The 21,401-nt window shown below is 67.0% G+C and overlaps 3 protein-coding genes across 3 annotated transcripts in view; all 3 read right to left on the bottom strand.

Annotated features, from left to right (window-relative positions):
- LOC125686023 (filaggrin-2-like) overlaps nucleotides 1–21,401 on the bottom strand; it is a 49,611-nt gene that overhangs the window by 6,274 nt on the left and 21,936 nt on the right. The gene's annotated exons all lie outside the window — the stretch shown is intronic.
- Nucleotides 8,055–21,401, bottom strand: part of LOC125686013 (collagen alpha-1(I) chain-like) — a 101,986-nt gene continuing 88,639 nt past the window's right edge. Inside the window, exon 3 of the mRNA XM_048929615.1 lies at nucleotides 8,055–8,914. The gene's annotated coding sequence lies outside the window, so the exon portion shown is untranslated. The remainder of the gene's footprint in view (nucleotides 8,915–21,401) is intronic.
- LOC125686027 (uncharacterized) lies at nucleotides 10,114–11,231 on the bottom strand. Its single transcript, XM_048929649.1, has 2 exons — nucleotides 10,610–11,231; nucleotides 10,114–10,489 (listed from the first exon to the last, which is right to left on the bottom strand). Exons 1-2 carry the CDS (start codon nucleotides 11,120–11,122, stop codon nucleotides 10,166–10,168), a joined length of 837 nt encoding a protein of 278 aa, XP_048785606.1. The 5' UTR covers nucleotides 11,123–11,231; the 3' UTR covers nucleotides 10,114–10,165.

The following is a 21,401-nucleotide window of genomic DNA, read 5'->3' as shown; positions in this document are numbered from 1 at the left end:
TGGCTTCTGCCTGCCTGCCTTGGCTACCTGGCGGGAGTCCTGGCTCCTGCCTGCCTGCCTTGGCTGGATGACTGGAGTCCTAGCTCCTGCCTGCCTGCCATGACTGGCTGGCTGGAGTCCTGGCCACTGCCTGCCTGCCTTGTCTGGCAGCCTGTAGTCGTGGTCCTTGCTTGCCTGTCATGGCTTGCTGGCTGGAGTCCTGGCTCCTGCCTGGCTGCCGTGGAAGGCAGGCTGGAGTCCTGGCTCCTGCCTGCCTGCCTTGGCTGGCTGGCTGGAGTCCTGGCCCCTGCCTCCCTGCCTTGGCTGGCTGACTGGAGTCCTGGCCCCTGCCTGCCTAACTTGGCTGGCTGACTGGAGTCCTGGCCCCTGCCTGCCTACCTTGGCTGGCTGGCTGGAGTCCGGGCCCCTGCCTGCCTAAGTTGGCTGGCTGGCTGCAGTCCTGGCTCCTGCCTTCCTGCCTTGGCTGGATGGCTGGAGTCCTGGCTCCTACCTGCCTGCATTGGCTTGCTGACTGGAGTCCTGGCTCCTGCCTGCCTGCATTGGCTTGCTGACTGGAGTCCTGGCTCCTGCCTGCCTGCCTTGGCTTGCTGACTGGAGTCCTGGCTCCTGCCTGCCTGCCGTGGTAGGCTGGCTGGAGTCCTGGCCCCTGCCTGCCTGCCTTGGCTGGCTAACTGGAGTCCTGGCCCCTGTCTGCCTACCTTGGCTGGCTGGCTGGAGTCCGGGCCCCTGCCTGCCTGCCTTGGCTGGCTAGCTGAAACTGTGGACCCTGCCTGCCTCTTTTGGCTGGCTGGCTGTGGTTGTGGCCCCTGCCTGCCTGCCTTGGCTGGATGACTGGAGTCCTGGCTCCAGCCTGCCTGCCTTGGCTACCTGGCTGGAGTCCTGGCTCCTGCCTGGCTGCCTTGGCTGTGTGGCTAGAGTCCTGGCTCCTGCCTACCTGCCTGCCCTGACTGCCTGGCTAGAATCCTGGCTCCTACCTTCCTGCCCTGGCTACCCGGCTGGAGTCCTGGCTCCTGCCTGCCTGCCTTGGCTACCTGGCTGGAGTCCTGGCTCCTGCCTGCCTGCCTTGACTGGATGGCTGGAGTCCTGGCTCCTGCCTGCCTGCCATGTCTGGCTGGCTGGAGTCCTGGCCACTGCCTGCCTGCCTTGTCTGACAGCCTGTAGTCGTGGTCCTTCCTTGCCTGCCTTGGATTGCTGTCTGGAGTCCTGGCTCCTGCCTGCCTGCGTTGGCTTGCTGACTGGAGTCCTGGCCCCTGCCTGCCTGCCTTGGCTAGCTGGCTGGAGTCCTGGCTCCTGCCTGCCTGCTGTGGTAGGCTGGCTGGAGTCCTGGCTCCTGCCTGCCTGCCTTGGCTTGCTGACTGGAGTCCTGGCTCCTGCCTGCCTGCCTTGGCTTGCTGACTGGAGTCCTGGCTCCTGCCTGCCTGCCTTGGCTAGCTGGCTGGAGTCCTGGCTCCTGCATGCCTGCCTTGGCTGGCTGACTGGAGTCCTGACTCCTGCCTGCCTGCCTTGGCTGGCTGAGTGGAGTCATGGTCCTTGCCTGCCTGCATTGGCTTGCTGACTGGAGTCCTGGCTCCTTCCTTCCTGCCTTGGCTATCTGGCTGGAGTCCTGACTCTTGCCTGCCTGCCTTGGCTAGCTGGCTGGAGTCCTGGCTCCTGCCTGCCTGCCTTGGCTGGCTGACTGGAGTCATGGTCCTGGCCTGCCTGCCTTGGCAGTCTGGCTGGAGTCCTGGCCAATGCCTGCCTGCCTTGGCTGGCTGACTGGAGTCCTGGCTCCTGCCTGCCTGCCTTGGCTGGCTTGCTGGAGTCCTGGCTCCTGCCTGCCTGCCATGGCTGGCTGACTGGAGTCCTGACTCCTGCCTGCCTGCCTTGGCTGGCTGACTGGAGTCCTTGCTCCTACCTGCCTGCCTTGGCTACCTGGCTGGAGTCCTGGCCACTGCCTGCCTGCCTTGGCTCTCTGACTGGAGTCCTGGCCCCTGCCTGCGTACCTTGGCTGGCTGGCTGGAGTCCGGGCCCCTGCCTGCCTGCCTTTGCTGGCTGGCTGGAGTCCTGGCTCCTGCCTGCCTGCCTTGGCTGGCTGGCTGGAGTCCGGGCCCCTGCCTGCCAGCCTTGGCTGGCTGGCTGGAGTCCTGGCTCCTGCCTGCCTGCCTTGGCTTCCTGGCTGGAGTCCGGGCCACTGCCTGCCTGCCTTGGCTGGATGGCTGGAGTCCTGGCTCCTGCCTTCCTGCCTTGGCTGGATGGCTGGAGACCTGGCTCCTGCCTGCCTGCCTTGGCTGGCTGGCTGGAGTCCTGGCTCCTGCCTGCCTGCCTTGGCTGGCTGGCTGGAGTCCTGGCTCCTGCCTGCCTGCCTTGGCTGGCTGGCTGGAGTCCTGGCTCCTGCCTGCCTGCCTTGGCTGGATGGCTGGAGTCCTGGCTCCTGCCTGCCTGCCTTGGCTACCTGGCGGGAGTCCTGGCTCCTGCCTGCCTGCCTTGGCTACCTGGCTGGAGTCCTGGCTCCTGCCTGCCTGCCATGTCTGCCTGCCTGGAGTCCTGGCCACTGCCTGCCTGCCTTGTCTGGCAGCCTGTAGTCGTGGTCCTTGCTTACCTGTCTTGGCTTGCTGGCTGGAGTCCTGGCTCCTGCCTGGCTGCCGTGGTAGGCTGGCTGGAGTCCTGGCTCCTGCCTGGCTGCCTTGGTTGGTGGCTGCAGTCCTGGCTCCTACCTGCCTGCATTGGCTTGCTGACTGGAGTCCTGGCTCCTGCCTGCCTGCATTGGCTTGCTGACTGCAGTCCTGGCTCCTGCCTGCCTGCCTTGGCTTGCTGACTGGAGTCCTGGCTCCTGCCTGCCTGCCGTGGTAGGCTGGCTGGAGTCCTGGCCCCTGCCTGCCTGCCTTGGCTGGATGACTGGAGTCCTGGCTCCTGCCTGCCTGCCTTGGCTACCTGGCTGGAGTCCTGGCTCCTGCCTGCCTGCCTTGGCTGGATGACTGGAGTCCTGGCTCCTGCCTGCCTGCCTTGGCTACCTGACTGGAGTCCTGGCTCCTGCCTGGCTGCCGTGGCTGTGTGGCTAGAGTCCTGGCTCCTGCCTACCTGCCTGTCCTGACTGCCTGGCTACAATCCTGGCCCCTGCCTGCGTGCCATGGCTACCTGGCAGGAGTCCTGGCTCCTGCCTGCCTGCATTGGCTTGCTGACTGGAGTCCTGGCTCCTGCCTGCCTGCCATGTCTGGCTGGCTGGAGTCCTGGCCACTGCCTGCCTGCCATGACTGGCTGGCTCCAGTCCTGGCCACTGCCTGCCTGCCTTGTCTGGCAGCCTGTAGTCGTGGTCCTTGCTTGCCTGCCTTGGCTTGCTGGCTGGACTCCTGGCTCCTGCCTGCCTGCCTTGGCTACCTGGCTGGAGTCCTGGCTCCTGCCTGCCTGCATTGGCTTGCTGACTGGAGTCCTGGCCCCTGCCTGCCTGGCTTGGCTGGCTGACTGGAGTCCTGCTCCCTGCCTTCCTACCTTGGCTGGCCGGCTGGAGTCCTGGCCACTGCCTGCCTGCCTTGTCTGGCAGCCTGTAGTCGAGGTCCTTGCTTGCCTGCCTTGGATTGCTGGCTGGAGTCCTGGCTCCTGCCTGCCTGCCTTGGCTACCCGGCTGGAGTCCTGGCTCCTGCCTGCCTGCATTGGATTTCTGTCTGGAGTCCTGGCTCCTGCCTGCCTGCCTTGGCTGGCTGGCTGGAGTCTTGGCTCCTACCTGCCTGCATTGGCTGTCTGACTGGAGTCCTGGCACCTGCCTGCCTACCTTGGCTGGCTGGCTGGAGGCCGGGCCCCTGCCTGCCTGCCTTGGTAGCTGGCTGGAGTCCTGGCTCCTGCCTTCCTGCCTTGGCTGGCTGGCTGGAGTCCGGGCCACTGCCTGCCTGCCTTGGCTGGCTGGCTGGAGTCCTGGCTCCTGCCTGCCTGCCTTGGCTACCTGGCTGGAGTCCTGGCCGCTGCCTGCCTGCCTTGGATGGCTGACTGGAGTCCTGGCACCTGCCTGCCTACCTTGGCTTCCTGGCTGGAGTCCGGGCCACTGCCTGCCTGCATTGGCTGGATGGCTGGAGTCCTGGCACCTGCCTTCCTGCATTGGCTGGATGGCTGGAGACCTGGCTCCTGCCCGCCTGCCTTGGCTGGCTGGCTGGAGTCCTGGCTCCTGCCTGGCTGCCTTGGCTGGCTGGCTGGAGTCCTGGCCCCTGCCTGCATGCCTTGGCTGGCTACCTGGAGTCCTGGCTCCTGCCTGCCTGTCTTGGCTGGCTGGCTGGAGTCCTGGCTCCTGCCTGCCTGCCTTGGCTACCTGGCGGGAGTCCTGGCTCCTGCCTGCCTGCCTTGGCTACCTGGCTGGAGTCCTGGCTCCTGCCTGCCTGCCATGTCTGGCTGGCTGGAGTCCTGGCCACTGCCTGCCTGCCTTGTCTGGCAGCCTGTAGTCGTGTTCCTTGCTTGCCTGTCTTGGCTTGCTGGCTGGAGTCCTGGCTCCTGCCTGGCTGCCGTGGTAGGCTGGCTGGAGTCCTGGCTCCTGCCTGCCTGCCTTGGCTGGCTGGCTGGAGTCCTGGCCCCTGCCTGCCTGCCTTGGCTGGCTGACTGGGGTCCTGGCCCCTGCCTGCCTACCTTGGCTGGCTGGCTGGAGTCCGGGCCCCTGCCTGCCTACCTTGGCTGGCTGGCTGCAGTCCTGGCTCCTGCCTTCCTGCCTTGGCTGGATGGCTGGAGTCCTGGCCCCTGCCTGCCTGCCTTGGCTGCGTGGCTGGAGTCCTGGCTCCTACCTGCCTGCATTGGCTTGCTGACTGGAGTCCTGGCTCCTGCCTGCCTGCCGTGGTAGGCTGGCTGGAGTCCTGGCTCCTGCCTGCCTGCCTTGGCTTGCTGACTGGAGTCCTGGCTCCTGCCTGCCTGCCTTGGCTATCTGGCTGGAGTCCTGGCCCCTGCCTGCCTGCCTTGGCTGGCTGACAGGAGTCCTGGCCCCTGTCTGCCTACCTTGGCTGGCTGGCTGGAGTTCAGGCCCCTGCCTGCCTGCCTTGGCTGGCTGGCTGGAGTCCTGGCTCCTGCCTTCCTGCCTTGGCTGGATGGCTGGAGTCCTGGCTCCTGCCTGGCTGCCTTGGCTGGGTGGCTAGAGTCCTGGCTCCTGCCTACCTGCCTGCCTTGGCTGGCTGGCTGGAGTCCTGGCTCCTGCCTGCCTGCCTTGGCTGGCTAGCTGAAACTGTGGACCCTGCCTGCCTCTTTTGGCTGGCTGGCTGTGGTTGTGGCCCCTGCCTGCCTGCCTTGGCTGGATGACTGGAGTCCTGGCTCCTGCCTGCCTGCCTTGGCTGGATGACTGGAGTCCTGGCTCCTGCCTGCCTGCCTTGTCTGGCAGCCTGTAGTCGTGTTCCTTGCTTGCCTGTCTTGGCTTGCTGGCTGGAGTCCTGGCTCCTGCCTGGCTGCCGTGGTAGGCTGGCTGGAGTCCTGGCTCCTGCCTGCCTGCCTTGGCTGGCTGGCTGGAGTCCTGGCTCCTGCCTGCCTGCCTTGGCTGGTGGCTGGAGTCCTGGCTCCTACCTGCCTGCATTGGCTTGCTGACTGGAGTCCTGGCTCCTGCCTGCCTGCATTGGCTTGCTGACTGCAGTCCTGGCTCCTGCCTGCCTGCCTTGGCTTGCTGACTGGAGTCCTGGCTCCTGCCTGCCTGCCGTGGTAGGCTGGCTGGAGTCCTGGCCCCTGCCTGCCTGATTTGGCTGGCTGACAGGAGTCCTGGCCCCTGTCTGCCTACCTTGGCTGGCTGGCTGGAGTCCGGGCCCCTGCCTGCCTGCCTTGGCTGGCTAGCTGAAACTGTGGACCCTGCCTGCCTCTTTTGGCTGGCTGGCTGTGGTTGTGGCCCCTGCCTGCCTGCCTTGGCTGGATGACTGGAGTCCTGGCTCCTGCCTGCCTGCCTTGGCTACCTGGCTGGAGTCCTGGCTCCTGCCTGCCTGCCTTGGCTGGATGACTGGAGTCCTGGCTCCTGCCTGCCTGCCTTGGCTACCTGACTGGAGTCCTGGCTCCTGCCTGGCTGCCTTGGCTGTGTGGCTAGAGTCCTGGCTCCTGCCTACCTGCCTGTCCTGACTGCCTGGCTAGAATCCTGGCCCCTGCCTGCGTGCCATGGCTACCTGGCAGGAGTCCTGGCTCCTGCCTGCCTGCCATGTCTGGCTGGCTGTAGTCCTGGCCACTGCCTGCCTGCCATGACTGGCTGGCTCCAGTCCTGGCCACTGCCTGCCTGCCTTGTCTGGCAGCCTGTAGTCGTGGTCCTTGCTTGCCTGCCTTGGCTTGCTGGCTGGAGTCCTGGCTCCTGCCTGCCTGCATTGGCTTGCTGACTGGAGTCCTGGCCCCTGCCTGCCTGGCTTGGCTGGCTGACTGGAGTCCTGCTCCCTGCCTTCCTACCTTGGCTGGCCGGCTGGAGTCCTGGCCACTGCCTGCCTGCCTTGTCTGGCAGCCTGTAGTCGAGATCCTTGCTTGCCTGCCTTGGATTGCTGGCTGGAGTCCTGGCTCCTGACTGCCTTCCTTGGCTACCCGGCTGGAGTCCTGGCTCCTGCCTGCCTGCATTGGATTTCTGTCTGGAGTCCTGGCTCCTGCCTGCCTGCCTTGGCTACCTGGCTGAAGTCCTGGCTCCTGCCTGCCTGCCTTGGCTGGCTGACTGGAGTCCTGGCACCTGCCTGCCTACCTTGGCTGGCTGGCTGGAGGCCGGGCCCCTGCCTGCCTGCCTTGGTAGCTGGCTGGAGTCCTGGCTCCTGCCTTCCTGCCTTGGCTGGCTGGCTGGAGTCCGGGCCCCTGCCTGCCTGCCTTGGCTGGCTGGCTGGAGTCCTGGCTCCTGCCTGCCTGCCTTGGCTACCTGGCTGGAGTCCTGGCCGCTGCCTGCCTGCCTTGGCTGGCTGACTGGAGTCCTGGCACCTGCCTGCCTACCTTGGCTTCCTGGCTGGAGTCCGGGCCACTGCCTGCCTGCATTGGCTGGATGGCTGGAGACCTGGCTCCTGCCCGCCTGCCTTGGCTGGCTGGCTGGAGTCCTGGCTCCTGCCTGGCTGCCTTCGCTGGCTGGCTGGAGTCCTGGCCCCTGCCTGCCTGCCTTGGCTGGCTGGCTGGAGTCCTGGCTCCTGCCTGCCTGCCTTGGCTGGCTGGCTGGAGTCCTGGCTCCTGCCTGCCTGCCTTGGCTACCTGGCGGGAGTCCTGGCTCCTGCCTGCCTGCCTTGGCTACCTGGCTGGAGTCCTGGCTCCTGCCTGCCTGCCATGTCTGGCTGGCTGGAGTCCTGGCCACTGCCTGCCTGCCTTGTCTGGCAGCCTGTAGTCGTGTTCCTTGCTTGCCTGTCTTGGCTTGCTGGCTGGAGTCCTGGCTCCTGCCTGGCTGCCGTGGTAGGCTGGCTGGAGTCCTGGCTCCTGCCTGCCTGCCTTGGCTGGCTGGCTGGAGTCCTGGCTCCTGCCTGCCTGCCTTGGCTGGCTGGCTGGAGTCCTGGCCCCTGCCTGCCTGCCTTGGCTGGCATACTGGGGTCCTGGCCCCTGCCTGCCTACCTTGGCTGGCTGGCTGGAGTCCGGGCCCCTGCCTGCCTACCTTGGCTGGCTGGCTGCAGTCCTGGCTCCTGCCTTCCTGCCTTGGCTGGATGGCTGGAGTCCTGGCTCCTGCCTGGCTGCCTTGGCTGGGTGGCTGGAGTCCTGGCTCCTACCTGCCTGCATTGGCTTGCTGCCTGGAGTCCTGGCTCCTGCCTGCCTGCCTTGGTAGGCTGGCTGGAGTCCTGGCTCCTGCCTGCCTGCCTTGGCTTGCTGACTGGAGTCCTGGCTCCTGCCTGCCTGCCTTGGCTATCTGGCTGGAGTCCTGGCCCCTGCCTGCCTGCCTTGGCTGGCTGACAGGAGTCCTGGCCCCTGTCTGCCTACCTTGGCTGGCTGGCTGGAGTTCGGGCCCCTGCCTGCCTGCCTTGGCTGGCTGGCTGGAGTCCTGGCTCCTGCCTGGCTGCCTTGGCTGGGTGGCTAGAGTCCTGGCTCCTGCCTACCTGCCTGCCTTGGCTGGCTGGCTGGAGTCCTGGCTCCTGCCTGCCTGCCTTGACTGGATGGCTGGAGTCCTGGCTCCTGCCTACCTGCCTGCCTTGGCTGGCTGGCTGGAGTCCTGGCCAATGCCTGCCTGCCTTGTCTGGCAGTCTGTAGTCGTGGTCCCTCCTTGCCTGCCTTGGCTTGCTGGCTGGAGTCCTGGCTCCTGCCTGCCTGCCTTGGCTACCTGCCTGGAGTCCTGGCTCCTGCCTGCCTGCATTGGCTTGCTGACTGGAGTCCTGGCCCCTGCCTGCCTGCATTGGCTTGCTGACTGGAGTCCTGGCTCCTGCCTGCCTGCCTTAGCAAGCTGACTGGAGTCCTGGCTCCCGCCTGACTGCCTTGGCTAGCTGGCTGGAGTCCGGGCCCCTGCCTGCCTGCCTTGGCTAGCTGGCTGGAGTCCTGGCTCCTGCCTGGCTGCCTTGGCTGGCTGGCTGGAGTCCTGGCTCCTGCCTGGCTGCCTTGGCTACCTGGCTGGAGTCCTGGCTCCTGCCTGCCTGCATTGGCATGCTGACTGGAGTGCTGGCTCCTCCCTGCCTGCCTTGGATACCTGGCTGGTGTCCTGGTTCCTGCCTGCCTGCATTGTCTTGCTGACTGGAGTCCTGGCTCCTGCCTGCCTGCCTTGGCTGGCTGGCTGGAGTCCTGGCTCCTGCCTGCCTGCCTTGGCTGGCTGACTGGAGTCCTGGCTCCTGCCTGCCTGCATTGGCTTGCTGACTGGAGTCCTGGCTCCTGCCTGCCTGCCTTATCAAGCTGACTGGAGTCCTGGCTCCCGCCTGCCTGCCTTGGCTAGCTGGCTGGAGTCCGGGCCCATGCCTGCCTGCCTTGGCTACCTGGCTGGAGTACTGGTTCCTGCCTGCCTGCATTGGGTTGCTGAGTGGAGTCATGGCTCCTGCCTGCCTGCCTTGACTGGAAGGCTCCAGTCCTGGCTCCTGCCTACCTGCCTGCTTTGACTGGACGGCTGGAGTCCTGGCTCCAGCCTGCCTGCCATGTCTGGCTGGCTGGAGTCCTGGCCACTGCCTGCCTGCCTTGGCTGGCTGATTGGAGTCCTGGCCCCTGCCTGTCTACCTTGGCTGGCTGGCTGGAGTCCGGGACCCTGCCTGCCTGCCTTGGTTGGCTGGCTGGAGTCCTGGCCCCTGCCTGTCTACCTTGGCTGGCTGGCTGGAGTCCTGGCTCCTGCCTGCCTGCCTTGGCTGGCTGACTGGAGTCCTGGCTCCTGCCTGCCTGCCTTGGCTGGCTGGCTGGAGTCCTGGCTCCTGCCTGCCTGCATTGGCTTGCTGAGTGGAGTCATGGCTCCTGCCTGCCTGCCTTCGCTACCTGGCTGGAGTCCTGGCCCCTGCCTGCCTGCCTTGGCAACCTGGCTGGAGTCCAGGCTCCTGCCTACCTGCCTTGGGTAGCTGGCTGGAGTCCTGGCTCCATCCTGCCTGCCTTGGCTGGCTTGCTGGAGTCCTGGCTCCTGCCTGGCTGCCTTGGCTGGCTGGCTGGAATCCTGGCCCCTGCCTGCCTGCCTTGGCTGGCTGGCTGGAGTCCGGGCCCCTGCCTGCCTGCCTTGGCTACCTGGCTGGAGTCCTGGCTCCTGCCAGCCTGCCTTGGCTACCTGGCAGGAGTCCTGGCTCCTGCCTGCCTGCATTGGCTTGCTGACTGGAGTACTGGCTCCTGCCTGCCTGCCATGTCTGGCTGGCTGTAGTCCTGGCCACTGCCTGCCTGCCTTGTCTGGCAGCCTGTAGTCGTGGTCCTTGCTTGTCTGCCTTGGCTTGCTGGCTGGAGTCCTGGCTCCTGCCTGCCTGCATTGGCTGGCTGACTGGAGTCCTGGCCCCTGCCTGCCTGCCTTGGCTGGCTGACTGGAGTCCTGGCCCCTGCTTGCCTACCTTGGCTGGCTGGCTGGAGTCCAGGCCCCTGCCTGCCTGCCTTGGCTGGCTGGCTGGAGTCCTGGCTCCTGCCTTCCTGCCTTGGCTGGATGGCTGGTGTCTGGCTCCTGCCTGCCTGCCTTGGCTGGCTTGATGGAACCGTGGCCCTCCTTGCCTGCCATGTCTGGCTGGCTGGAGTCCTGGCTCCTGCCTGCCTGCCTTGGCTAGCTGGCTGGAGTCCTGGCCCCTGCCTGCCTGCCTTGGCTGGCTGGCTGGAGTCCGGGCCCCTGCCTGCCTGCCTTGGCTGGCTGGCTGGAGTCCTGGCTCCTGCCTGCCTGCCTTTGCTAGCTGGCTGTAGTCCTGGCCCCTCCTTGCCTGCCTTGGCTGGCTGACTGGAGTCCTGGCCCCTGCCTGCCTACCTTGGCTGACTGGCTGGAGTCCGGGCCCCTGCCTGCCTGCCTTGGATTGCTGTCTGGAGTCCTGGCTCCTGCCTGCCTGCCTTGGCTGGGTGGCTGGAGTCCTGGCCCCTGCCTGCCAGCCTTGGCTGGCTGGCTGGATGCCGGGCCCCTGCCTGCCTGCCTTGGCTGGCTTTCTGGAGTCCTGGCTCCTGGCTGCCTGCCTCGGCTACCTGGCTGGAGTCCTGGCTCCTGCCTGGCTGCCTTGGCTACCTGGCTGTTGTCCTGGCTCCTGCCTGGCTGCCTTGGCTACCTGGCTGGAGTCCTGGCTCGTGCCTGCCTGCCTTTGCTGGCTGGCTGGAGTCCTGGCTCCTGCCTGCCTGCCTTGGCTACCTGGCTGGAGTCATGGCTGTTGCCTGCCTGCATTGACTTGCTGACTGGAGTCCTGGCTCCTGCCTGCCTGCCTTGGCTAGGTGGCTTGAGTCCTGGCTCCTGCCTGCCTGCCTTGACTGGATGGCTGGAGTCCTGGCTCTTGCCTGCCTGCCATGTCCGGCTGGCTGGATTCCTGGCCACTGCCTGCCTGCCTTGGCTGGCAGCCTGTAGTCGTGGTCCTTGCTTGCCTGCCTTGGCTTGCTGGCTGGAATCCTGGCTCCTGCCTGCCTGCCTTGGCTGGCTGGCTGGAGTCCTGGCTCCTGCCTGCCTGCCTTGGCTTGCTGACTGGAGTCCTGGCTCCTGCCTGCCTGCCTTGGCTTGCTGACTGGAGTCCTGGCCCCTGCCTGCCTGCCTTGGCTGGCTGGCTGGAGTCCGGGCCCCTGCCTGCCTGCCTTGGCTGGCTGGCTGGAGTCCTGGCTCCTGCCTGCCTGCCTTGGCTACCTGGCTGGAGTCCTGGCTCCTGCCTGCCTGCATTGGCTTGCTGACTGGAGTCCTGGCTCCTGCCTGCCTAGCTTGGCTGGTGGCTGGAGTCCGGGCCCCTGCCTGGCTGCCTTGGCTGGCTGGCTGGAGTCCGGGACCCTGCCTGCCTGCCTTGGCTGGCTTTCTGGAGTCCTGGCTCCTGCCTGCCTGCCTTGGCTAGCTGGCTGGAGTCCTGGCTCCTGCCTGCCTGCCTTGGCTACCTGGCTGGAGTCCGGGCCCCTGCCTGCCTGCATTGGATTGCTGTCTGGAGTCCTGGCTCCTGCCTGCCTGCCTTGGCTAGCTGGCTGGAGTCCTGACCACTGCCTGCCTGCCTTGGCTGGGTGGCTGGAGTCCTGGCTCCTGCCTGCCTGCCTTGGCTGGCTGACTGGAGTCCTGGCCCCTGCCTGCCAGCCTTGGCTGGCTGGCTGGAGTCCGGGCCCCTGCCTGCCTGCCTTGGCTGGCTTTCTGGAGTCCTGGCTCCTGGCTGCCTGCCTTGGCTACCTGGCTGGAGTCCTGGCTCCTGCCTGGCTGCCTTGGCTTGCTGGCTGAAGTCCTGGCTCCTGCCTGGCTGCCTTGGCTACCTGGCTGGAGTCCTGGCTCCTGCCTGCCTGCCTTTGCTGGCTGGCTGGAGTCCTGGCTCCTGCCTGCCTGCCTTGGCTTGCTGACTGGAGTCCTGGCTCCTGCCTGCCTGCCTTGCCTGGCTGGCTGGAGTCTTGGCTCCTGCCTGCCTGCCTTGGCTGGCTGACTGGAGTCCTGGCCCCTGCCTGCCTGCCTTGGCTGGCTGGCTGGAGTCCTGGCCCCTGCCTGCCTGCCTTGGCTGGCTGGCTGGAGTCCGGGCCCCTGCCTGCCTGCCTTGGCTGGCTTTCTGGAGTCCTGGCTCCTGCCTGCCTGCCTTGGCTACCTGGCTGGATTCCTGGCTCCTGCCTGCCTGCATTGGCTAGCTGGCTGGAGTCCTGGCTCCTGCCTGCCTGCCTTGGCTACCTGGCTGGAGTCCTTGCTCCTGCCTGCCTAACTTGGCTTGCTGACTGGAGTCCTGGCTCCTGTCTGCCTGCCTTGTCTGGCTGGCTGGAGTCTTGGCTCCTGCCTGCCTGCCTTGGCTGGCTGACTGGAGTCCTGGCCCATGCCTGCCTGTCTTGGATACCTTGCTGGAGTCCTGGCTCCTGCCTGCCTGCATTGTCTTGCTGACTGGAGTCCTGGCTCCTGCCTGCCTGCCTTGGCTAGCTGGCTGGAGTCCTGGCTCCTGCCTGCCTGCCTTGACTGGATGGCTGGAGTCCTGGCTCTTGCCTGACTGCCATGTCCGGCTGGCTGGAGTCCTGGCCACTGCCTGCCTGCCTTGTCTGGCAGCCTGTAGTCGAGGTCCTTGCTTACCTGCCTTGGATTGCTGGCTGGAGTCCTGGCTCCTGCCTGCCTGCCTTGGCTACCTGGCTGGAGTCCTGGCTCCTGCCTGGCTGCATTGGATTTCTGTCTGGAGTCCTGGCTCCTGCCTGCCTGCCTTGGCTACCTGGCTGGAGTCCTGGCCACTGCCTGCCTGCCTTGGCTGGCTGACTGGAGTCCTGGCACCTGCCTGCCTACCTTGGCAGGCTGCCTGGAGTCCGGGCCCCTGCCTGCCTGCCTTGGCTTGCTTACTGGAGTCCTGGCTCCTGCCTGCCTGCCTTGGCTGGCTGGCTGGAGTCCTGGCTCCTGCCTGCCTGCCTTTGCTAGCTGGCTGTAGTCCTGGCCCCTCCTTGCCTGCCTTGGCTGGCTGGCTGGAGTCCTGACCACTGCCTGCCTGCCTTGGCTGTCTGACTGGAGTCCTGGCCCCTGCCTGCCAGCCTTGGCTGGCTGGCTGGAGTCCGGGCCCCTGCTTGCCTGCCTTGGCTGGCTTTCTGGAGTCCTGGCTCCTAGCTGCCTGCCTTGGCTACCTGGCTGGAGTCCTGGCTCCTGCCTGGCTGCCTTGGCTTGCTGGCTGGAGTCCTGGCTTCTGCCTGGCTGCCTTGGCTACCTGGCTGGAGTCCTGGCTCCTGCCTGCCTGCCTTTGCTGGCTGGCTGGAGTCCTGGCTCCTGCCTGCCTGGCTTGGATACCTGGCTGGAGTCCTGCCTCCTGCCTGCCTGCATTGTTTTGCTGACTGGAGTCCTGGCCCCTGCCTGCCTGCCTTGGCTAGCTGGCTGGAGTCCTGGCCACTGCCTGCCTGCCTTGGCTGGCTGGCTGGAGTCCTGGCTCCTGCCTGGCTGCCTTGGCTGGCTGGCTGGAGTCCGGGCCCCTGCCTGCCTGCCTTCGCTGGCTGGCTGGAGTCCTGGCCACTGCCTGCCTGCCTTGGCTGGCTGGCTGGAGTCCTGGCTCATGCCTGCCTGCCATGTCCGGCTGGCTGGATTCCTGGCCACTGCCTGCCTGCCTTGGCTGGCTGGCTGGAGTCCTGGCTCCTGCCTGCCTGCACTGTTTTGCTGACTGGAGTCCTGGCCCCTGCCTGCCTGGCTTGGCTAGCTGGCTGGAGTCCTGGCCACGGCCTGCCTGCCTTGGCTGGCTGGCTGGAGTCCTGGCTCCTGCCTGGCTGCCTTGGCTGGCTGACAGGAGTCCTGGCCCCTGCCTGTCTACCTTGGCTGGCTGGCTGGAGTCCGGGCCCCTGCCTGTCTACTTTGGCTGGCTGGCTGGAGTCCTGGCTCCTGCCTGGCTGCCTTGCCTGGCTGGCTGGAGTCCGGGCCCCTGCCTGCCTGCCTTCGCTGGCTGGCTGGAGTCCTGGCCACTGCCTGCCTGCCTTGGCTGGCTGGCTGGAGTCCTGGCTCCTGCCTGCCTGCCTTGGATGGCTGACTGGAGTCCTGGCACCTGCCTGCCTGCCTTGGCTGGCTGGCTGGAGTCCGGGCCCCTGCCTGCCTGCCTTGGCTAGCTGGCTGGAGTCCTGACTCCTGCCTTCCTGCCTTGGCTGGATGGCTGGAGTCCTGGCCCCTTCCTGCCTGCATTGGCTAGCTGACTGGAGTCCTGGCTCTTGCCTGCCTGCTGTGGTAGGCTGGCTGGAGTCCTGGCCCCTGCCTGCCTGCCTTGGCTGGCTGGCTGGAGTCCGGGCCTTTGCCTGCCTGCCTTGGCTAGCTGGCTGGAGTCCTGACTCCTGCCTTCCTGCCTTGGCTGGATGGCTGGAGTCCTGGCTCCTGCCTGCCTGCCTTGACAGGATGTCTGGAGTCCTGGCTCATGCCTGCCTGCCATGTCCGGCTGGCTGGATTCCTGGCTCCTGCCTGCCTGCATTGTTTTGCTGACTGGAGTCCTGGCCCCTGCCTGCCTGGCTTGGCTAGCTGGCTGGAGTCCTGGCCACGGCCTGCCTGCCTTGGCTGGCTGGCTGGAGTCCTGGCACCTGCCTGCCTACCTTGGCTGGCTGGCTGGAGTCCGGGCCCCTGCCTGCCTGCCTTGGCTTGCTTACTGGAGTCCTGGCTCCTGCCTGCCTGCCTTTGCTAGCTGGCTGTAGTCCTGGCCCCTCCTTGCCTGCCTTGGCTGGCTGACTGGAGTCCTGGCCCCTGCCTGCCTACCTTGGCTGACTGGCTGGAGTCCGGGCTCCTGCCTGCCTGCATTGGACTGCTGTCTGGAGTCCTGGCTCCTGCCTGCCTCCCTTGGCTAGCTGGCTGGAGTCCTGACCACTGCCTGCCTGCCTTGGCTGGGTGGCTGGAGTCCTGGCTCCTGCCTGCCTGCCTTGGCTGTCTGACTGGAGTCCTGGCCCCTGCCTGCCTGCCTTGGCTGGCTGGCTGGAGTCCGGGCCCCTGCCTGCCTGCCTTGGCTGGCTTTCTGGAGTCCTGGCCCCTGCCTGCCTGCCTTGGCTGCCTGGCTGGAGTCCGGGCCCCTGCCTGCCTGCCTTGGCTGGATGGCTGGAGTCCTGGCTCCTGCCTGCCTGCCTTGGCTGGCTGGCTGGAGTCCTGGCTCCTGCCTGGCTGCCTTGGCTGGCTGGCTGGAGTCCTGGCCCCTGCCTGCCTGCCATGGCTGGCTGGCTGGAGTCCGGGCCCCTGCCTGCCTGCCTTCGCTGGCTGGCTGGAGTCCTGGCCGCTGCCTGCCTGCCTTGGCTGGCTGGCTGGAGTCCGGGCCCCTGCCTGCCTGCCTTGGCTAGCTGGCTGGAGTCCTGACTCCTGCCTTCCTGCCTTGGCTGGATGGCTGGAGTCCTGGCTCCTGCCTGCCTGCCTTGACAGGATGGCTGGAGTCCTGGCTCATGCCTGCCTGCCATGTCCGGCTGGCTGGATTCCTGGCCACTGCCTGCCTGCCTTGGCTGGCAGCCTGTAGTCGTGGTCCTTGCTTGCCTGCCTTGGCTACCTGGCTGGAGTCCTGTCTCCTGCCTGCCTGCCTTGGCTTGCTGACTGGAGTCCAGGCTCCTGCCTGCCTGCTTTGGCTACCTGGCTGGAATCCTGGCTCCTGCCTGCCTGCATTGGCTAGCTGACTGGAGTCCTGGCTCCTGCCTGCCTGCCTTGGCTGGCTGACTGGAGTCCTGGCTCCTGCCTGCCTGCCTTGGCTGGCTGACTGGAGTCCTGGCTCCTGCCTGACTGCCTTGCCTGGCTGGCTGGAGTCCTGGCTCCTGCCTGCCTGCATTGGCTAGCTGACTGGAGTCCTGGCTCCTGCCTGCCTGCCTTGGCTGGCTGACTGGAGTCCGGGCCCCTGCCTGCCTGCCTTGGCTGGCTGGCTGGAGTCCTGGCTCCTGCCTGTCTGCCTTGACTGGATGGCTGGATTTCTGGCCCCTGCCTACCTGCCTTGGCTGGCTGGCTGGAGTCCGGGCCCCTGCCTGCCTGCCTTGCCTGGCTGGCTGGAGTCCTGGCTCCTGCCTGCCTGGCTTGGATACCTGGCTGGAGTCCTGCCTCCTGCCTGCCTGCATTGTTTTGCTGACTGGAGTCCTGGCCCCTGCCTGCCTGCCTTGGCTAGCTGGCTGGAGTCCTGGCCACTGCCTGCCTGCCTTGGCTGGCTGGCTGGAGTCCTGGCTCCTGCCTGGCTGCCTTGGCTGGCTGACTGGAGTCCGGGCCCCTGCCTGCCTGCCTTGGCTGGCTTTCTGGAGTCCTGGCTCCTGCCTGCCTGCATTGGATTGCTGACTGGAGTCCTGGCTCCTGCCTGCCTGCCTTGGCTAGCTGGCTGGAGTCCTGGCTCCTGCCTGCCTGCCTTGGCTGGATGGCTGGAGTCCTGGCTCCTGCCTGCCTGCCTTGGCTGGCTGGCTGGAGTCCTGGCTCCTGCCTGGCTGCCTTGGCTGGCTGGCTGGAGTCCTGGCCCCTGCCTGCCTGCCTTGGCTGGCTGGCTGGAGTCCGGGCCCCTGCCTGCCTGCCTTCGCTGGCTGGCTGGAGTCCTGGCCACTGCCTGCCTGCCTTGGCTGGCTGGCTGGAGTCCTGGCCCCTGCCTGCCTGCCTTGGCTGGCTGGCTGGAGTCCGGGCCCCTGCCTGCCTGCCTTGGCTAGCTGGCTGGAGTCCTGACTCCTGCCTTCCTGCCTTGGCTGGATGGCTGGAGTCCTGGCTCCTGCCTGCCTGCCTTGACAGGATGGCTGGAGTCCTGGCTCATGCCTGCCTGCCATGTCCGGCTGGCTGGATTCCTGGCCACTGCCTGCCTGCCTTGGCTGGCAGCCTGTAGTCGTGGTCCTTGCTTGCCTGCCTTGGCTACCTGGCTGGAGTCCTGTCTCCTGCCTGCCTGCCTTGGCTTGCTGACTGGAGTCCAGGCTCCTGCCTGCCTGCTTTGGCTACCTGGCTGGAATCCTGGCTCCTGCCTGCCTGCATTGGCTAGCTGACTGGAGTCCTGGCTCCTGCCTGCCTGCCTTGGCTGGCTGACTGGAGTCCTGGCTCCTGCCTGCCTGCCTTGGCTGGCTGACTGGAGTCCTGGCTCCTGCCTGCCTGCCTTGCCTGGCTGGCTGGAGTCCTGGCTCCTGCCTGCCTGCATTGGCTAGCTGACTGGAGTCCTGGCTCCTGCCTGCCTGCCTTGGCTGGCTGACTGGAGTCCGGGCCCCTGCCTGCCTGCCTTGGCTGGCTGGCTGGAGTCCTGGCTCCTGCCTGTCTGCCTTGACTGGATGGCTGGATTTCTGCCCCCTGCCTACCTGCCTTGGCTGGCTGGCTGGAGTCCGGGCCCCTGCCTGCCTGCCTTGCCTGGCTGGCTGGAGTCCTGGCTCCTGCCTGCCTGGCATGGATACCTGGCTGGAGTCCTGCCTCCTGCCTGCCTGCATTGTTTTGCTGACTGGAGTCCTGGCCCCTGCCTGCCTGCCTTGGCTAGCTGGCTGGAGTCCTGGCCACTGCCTGCCTGCCTTGGCTGGCTGGCTGGAGTCCTGGCTCCTGCCTGCCTGCATTGGATTGCTGACTGGAGTCCTGACTCCTGCCTGCCTGCCTTGGCTAGCTGGCTGGAGTCCTGGCTCCTGCCTGCCTGCCTTGACAGGATGGCTGGAGTCCTGGCTCATGCCTGCCTGCCATGTCCGGCTGGCTGGATTCCTGGCCACTGCCTGCCTGCCTTGGATGGCTGGCTGGAGTCCGGGCCCCTGCCTGCCTGCCTTGGCTAGCTGGCTGGAGTCCTGACTCCTGCCTTCTTGCCTTGGCTGGATGGCTGGAGTCCTGGCTCCTGCCTGCCTGCATTGTTTTGATGACTGGAGTCCTGGCCCCTGCCTGCCTGGCTTGGCTAGCTGGCTGGAGTCCTGGCCACGGCCTGCCTGCCTTAGCTGGCTGGCTGGAGTCCTGGCTCCTGCCTGGCTGCCTTGGCTGGCTGACTGGAGTCCTGGCCCCTGCCTGCCTGCCTTGGCTGGCTGGCTGGAGTCCGGGCCCCTGCCTGCCTGCCTTCGCTGGCTGGCTGGAGTCCTGGCCACTGCCTGGCTGCCTTGGCTGGCTGGCTGGAGTCCTGGCCACTGCCTGGCTGCCTTGGCTGGCTGGCTGGAGTCCTGGCCCCTGCCTGCCTGCCTTGGCTGCCTGGCTGGAGTCCGGGCCCCTGCCTGCCTGCCATGTCCGGCTGGCTGGATTCCTGGCCACTGCCTGCCTGCCTTGGCTGGCTGGCTGGAGTCCTGGCTCCTGCCTGCCTGCATTGTTTTGCTGACTGGAGTCCTGGCCCCTGCCTGCCTGCCTTGACTGGATGGCTGGAGTTCGGGCCCCTGCCTGCCTGCCTTCGCTGGCTGGCTGGAGTCCTGGCCACTGCCTGCCTGCCTTGGCTGGCAGGCTGGAGTCCTGGCTCCTGCCTGCCTGCCTTGGCTGGCTGGCTGGAGTCCTGGCCCCTGCCTGCCTGCCTTGGCTGGCTGGCTGGAGTCCGGGCCCCTGCCTGCCTGCCTTGGCTGGCTTTCTGGAGTCCTGGCTCCTGCCTGCCTGCCTTGGCTGGCTGGCTGGAGTCCTGGCTCCTGCCTGGCTGCCTTGGCTGGCTGGCTGGAGTCCTGGCCCCTGCCTGCCTGCCTTGGCTGCCTGGCTGGAGTCCGGGCCCCTGCCTGCCTGCCTTGGCTGGATGGCTGGAGTCCTGGCTCCTGCCTGGCTGCCTTGGCTGGCTGGCTGGAGTCCTGGCTCCTGCCTGGCTGCCTTGGCTGGCTGGCTGGAGTCCGGGCCCCTGCCTGCCTGCCTTGGCTGGCTGGCTGGAGTCCGGGCCCCTGCCTGCCTGCCTTCGCTGGCTGGCTGGAGTCCTGGCCACTGCCTGCCTGCCTTGGCTGGCTGGCTGGACTCCTGGCCCCTGCCTGCCTGCCTTGGCTGGCTGGCTGGAGTCCGGGCCCCTGCCTTCCTGCCTTGGCTGGATGGCTGGAGTCCTGGCTCCTGCCTGCCTGCCTTGACAGGATGGCTGGAGTCCTGGCTCATGCCTGCCTGCCATGTCCGGCTGGCTGGATTCCTGGCCACTGCCTGCCTGCCTTGGCTGGCAGCCTGTAGTCGTGGTCCTTGCTTGCCTGCCTTGGCTACCTGGCTGGAGTCCTGTCTCCTGCCTGCCTGCCTTGGCTTGCTGACTGGAGTCCAGGCTCCTGCCTGCCTGCTTTGGCTACCTGGCTGGAATCCTGGCTCCTGCCTGCCTGCATTGGCTAGCTGACTGGAGTCCTGGCTCCTGCCTGCCTGCCTTGGCTTGCTGACTGGAGTCCTGGCTCCTGCCTGCCTGCCTTGGCTGGCTGACTGGAGTCCTGGCTCCTGCCTGCCTGCCTTGCCTGGCTGGCTGGAGTCCTGGCTCCTGCCTGCCTGCATTGGCTAGCTGACTGGAGTCCTGGCTCCTGCCTGCCTGCATTGGCTACCTGGCTGGAGTCCTGGCCACTGCCTGCCTGCCTTGGCTGGCTGACTGGAGTCCTGGCACCTGCCTGCCTACCTTGGCTGGCTTTCTGGAGTCCTGGCTCCTGGCTGTGTGCCTTGGCTACCTGGCTGGAGTCCTGGCTCCTGCCTGGCTGCCTTGTCTACCTGGCTGGAGTCCTGGCTCCTGCCTGGCTGCCTTGGCTACCTGGCTGGAGTCCTGGCTCCTGCCTGCCTGCCTTGGCTGGCTGTCTGGAGTCCTGGCTCCTGCCTTCCTGCCTTGGCTGGATGGCTGGTGTCCGGGGCCCTGCCTGCCTGCCTTGGATGGCTGGCTGGAGTCCTGGCTCCTGCCTGCCTACCTTGGCTGGCTGCCTGGAGTCCGGGCCCCTGCCTGCCTGCCTTGGCTAGCTGGCTGGAGTCCTGGCTCCTGCCTGGCTGCCTTGGCTGGCTGACTGGAGTCCTGGCCCCTGCCTGCCTGCCTTGGTTACCTGGCGGGAGTCCTGGCTCTTGCCTGCCTGCCTTGGCTGAATGGCTAGAGTCCTGGCTCCTGCCTGCCTGCCATGTCCGGCTGGCTGGATTCCTGGCCACTGCCTGCCTGCCTTGTCTGGCAGCCTGTAGTCGTGGTCCTTGCTTGCCTGCCTTGGCTACCCGGCTGGAGTCCTGGCTCCTGCCTGGCTGCCTTGGCTACCTGGCTGGAGTCCTGGCTCCTGCCTGCCTGCCTTGGCTTGCTGACTGGAGTCCTGGCTCCTGCCTGCCTGCTTTGGCGGGCTGGCTGGAGTCTTTGCTCCTGCCTGCCTGCCTTGGCTGGCTGACTGGAGTCCTGGATCCTGCCTGCCTGCCTTGGCTATTTGGCTGGAGTCCTGGCTCATGCCTGCCTGCATTGGCTAGCTGACTGGAGTCCTGGCTCCTGCCTGCCTGCATTGACAGGATGGCTGGAGTCCTGGCTATTGCCTGCCAGCCATGTCCGGCTGGCTGGAGTCCTGGCCACTGCCTGCCTGCCTTGTCTCGCAGCCTGTAGTCGAGGTCCTTGCTTGCCTGCCTTGGATTGCTGGCTGGAGTCCTGGCTCCTGCCTGCCTGCCTTGGCTGGCTGACTGGAGTCCTGGCACCCGCCTGCCTACCTTGGCTGGCTGCCTGGAGTCCGGGCCACTGCCTGCCTGCCTTGGCTGGATGGCTGGAGTCCTGCCTCCGGCCTGCCTGCCTTGGCTGGCTGGCTGGAGTCCTGGCTCCTGCCTGGCTGCCTTGGCTTGCTGACTGGAGTCCTGGCCCCTGCCTGCCTGCCTTGGCTGGCTGGCTGGAGTCCGGGCCCCTGCCTGCCTGCCTTGGCTGGATGGCTGGAGTCCTGGCTCCGGCCTGCCTGCCTTGTCTGGCTGGCTGGAGTCCTGGCTCCTGCCTGGCTGCCTTGGCTGGCTGGCTGGAGTCCGGGCCCCTGCCTGCCTGCCTTCGCTGGCTGGCTGGAGCCCTGGCCACTGCCTGCCTGCCTTGGCTGGCTGGCTGGAGTCCTGGCCCCTGCCTGCCTGCCTTGGCTGGCTGACTGGAGTCCTGGCACCTGCCTGCCTGCCTTGGCTGGCTGGCTGGAGTCCGGGCCCCTGCCTGCCTGCCTTGGCTAGCTGGCTGGAGTCCTGACTCCTGCCTGCCTGCCTTGGCTGGATGGCTGGAGTCCTGGCCCCTGCCTGCCTGCCTTGGCTGGATGGCTGGAGTCCGGGCCCCTGCCTGCCTGCCTTGGCTGGATGGCTGGAGTCCTGGCTCCTGCCTGCCTGCCTTGGCTGGCTGGCTGGAGTCCTGGCTCCTGCCTGGCTGCCTTGGCTGGCTGGCTGGAGTCCTGGCCCCTGCCTGCCTGCCTTGGCAGGCTGGCTGCAGTCCGGGCCCCTGCCTGCCTGCCTTGGCTGGCTGGCTGGAGTCCTGGCTCCTGCGTGGCTGCCTTGGCTGGCTGGCTGGAGTCCTGGCCCCTGCCTGCCTGCCTTGGCTGCCTGGCTGGAGTCCGGGCCCCTGCCTGCCTGCCTTGGCTGGATGGCTGGAGTCCTGGCTCCTGCCTGCCTGCCTTGGCTGGCTGGCTGGAGTCCGGGCCCCTGCCTGCCTGCCTTGGCTGGATGGCTGGAGTCCTGGCTCCTGCCTGCCTGCCTTGGCTGGCTGGCTGGAGTCCTGGCTCCTGCCTGGCTGCCT

This window comes from Lagopus muta, chromosome 30, assembly GCF_023343835.1.
Source record: "Lagopus muta isolate bLagMut1 chromosome 30, bLagMut1 primary, whole genome shotgun sequence".
Lineage (NCBI taxonomy): Eukaryota > Metazoa > Chordata > Aves > Galliformes > Phasianidae > Lagopus > Lagopus muta.
Note: the sequence above shows the minus strand (reverse complement) of the source record. Positions and strands in the feature narration are given on the sequence as shown.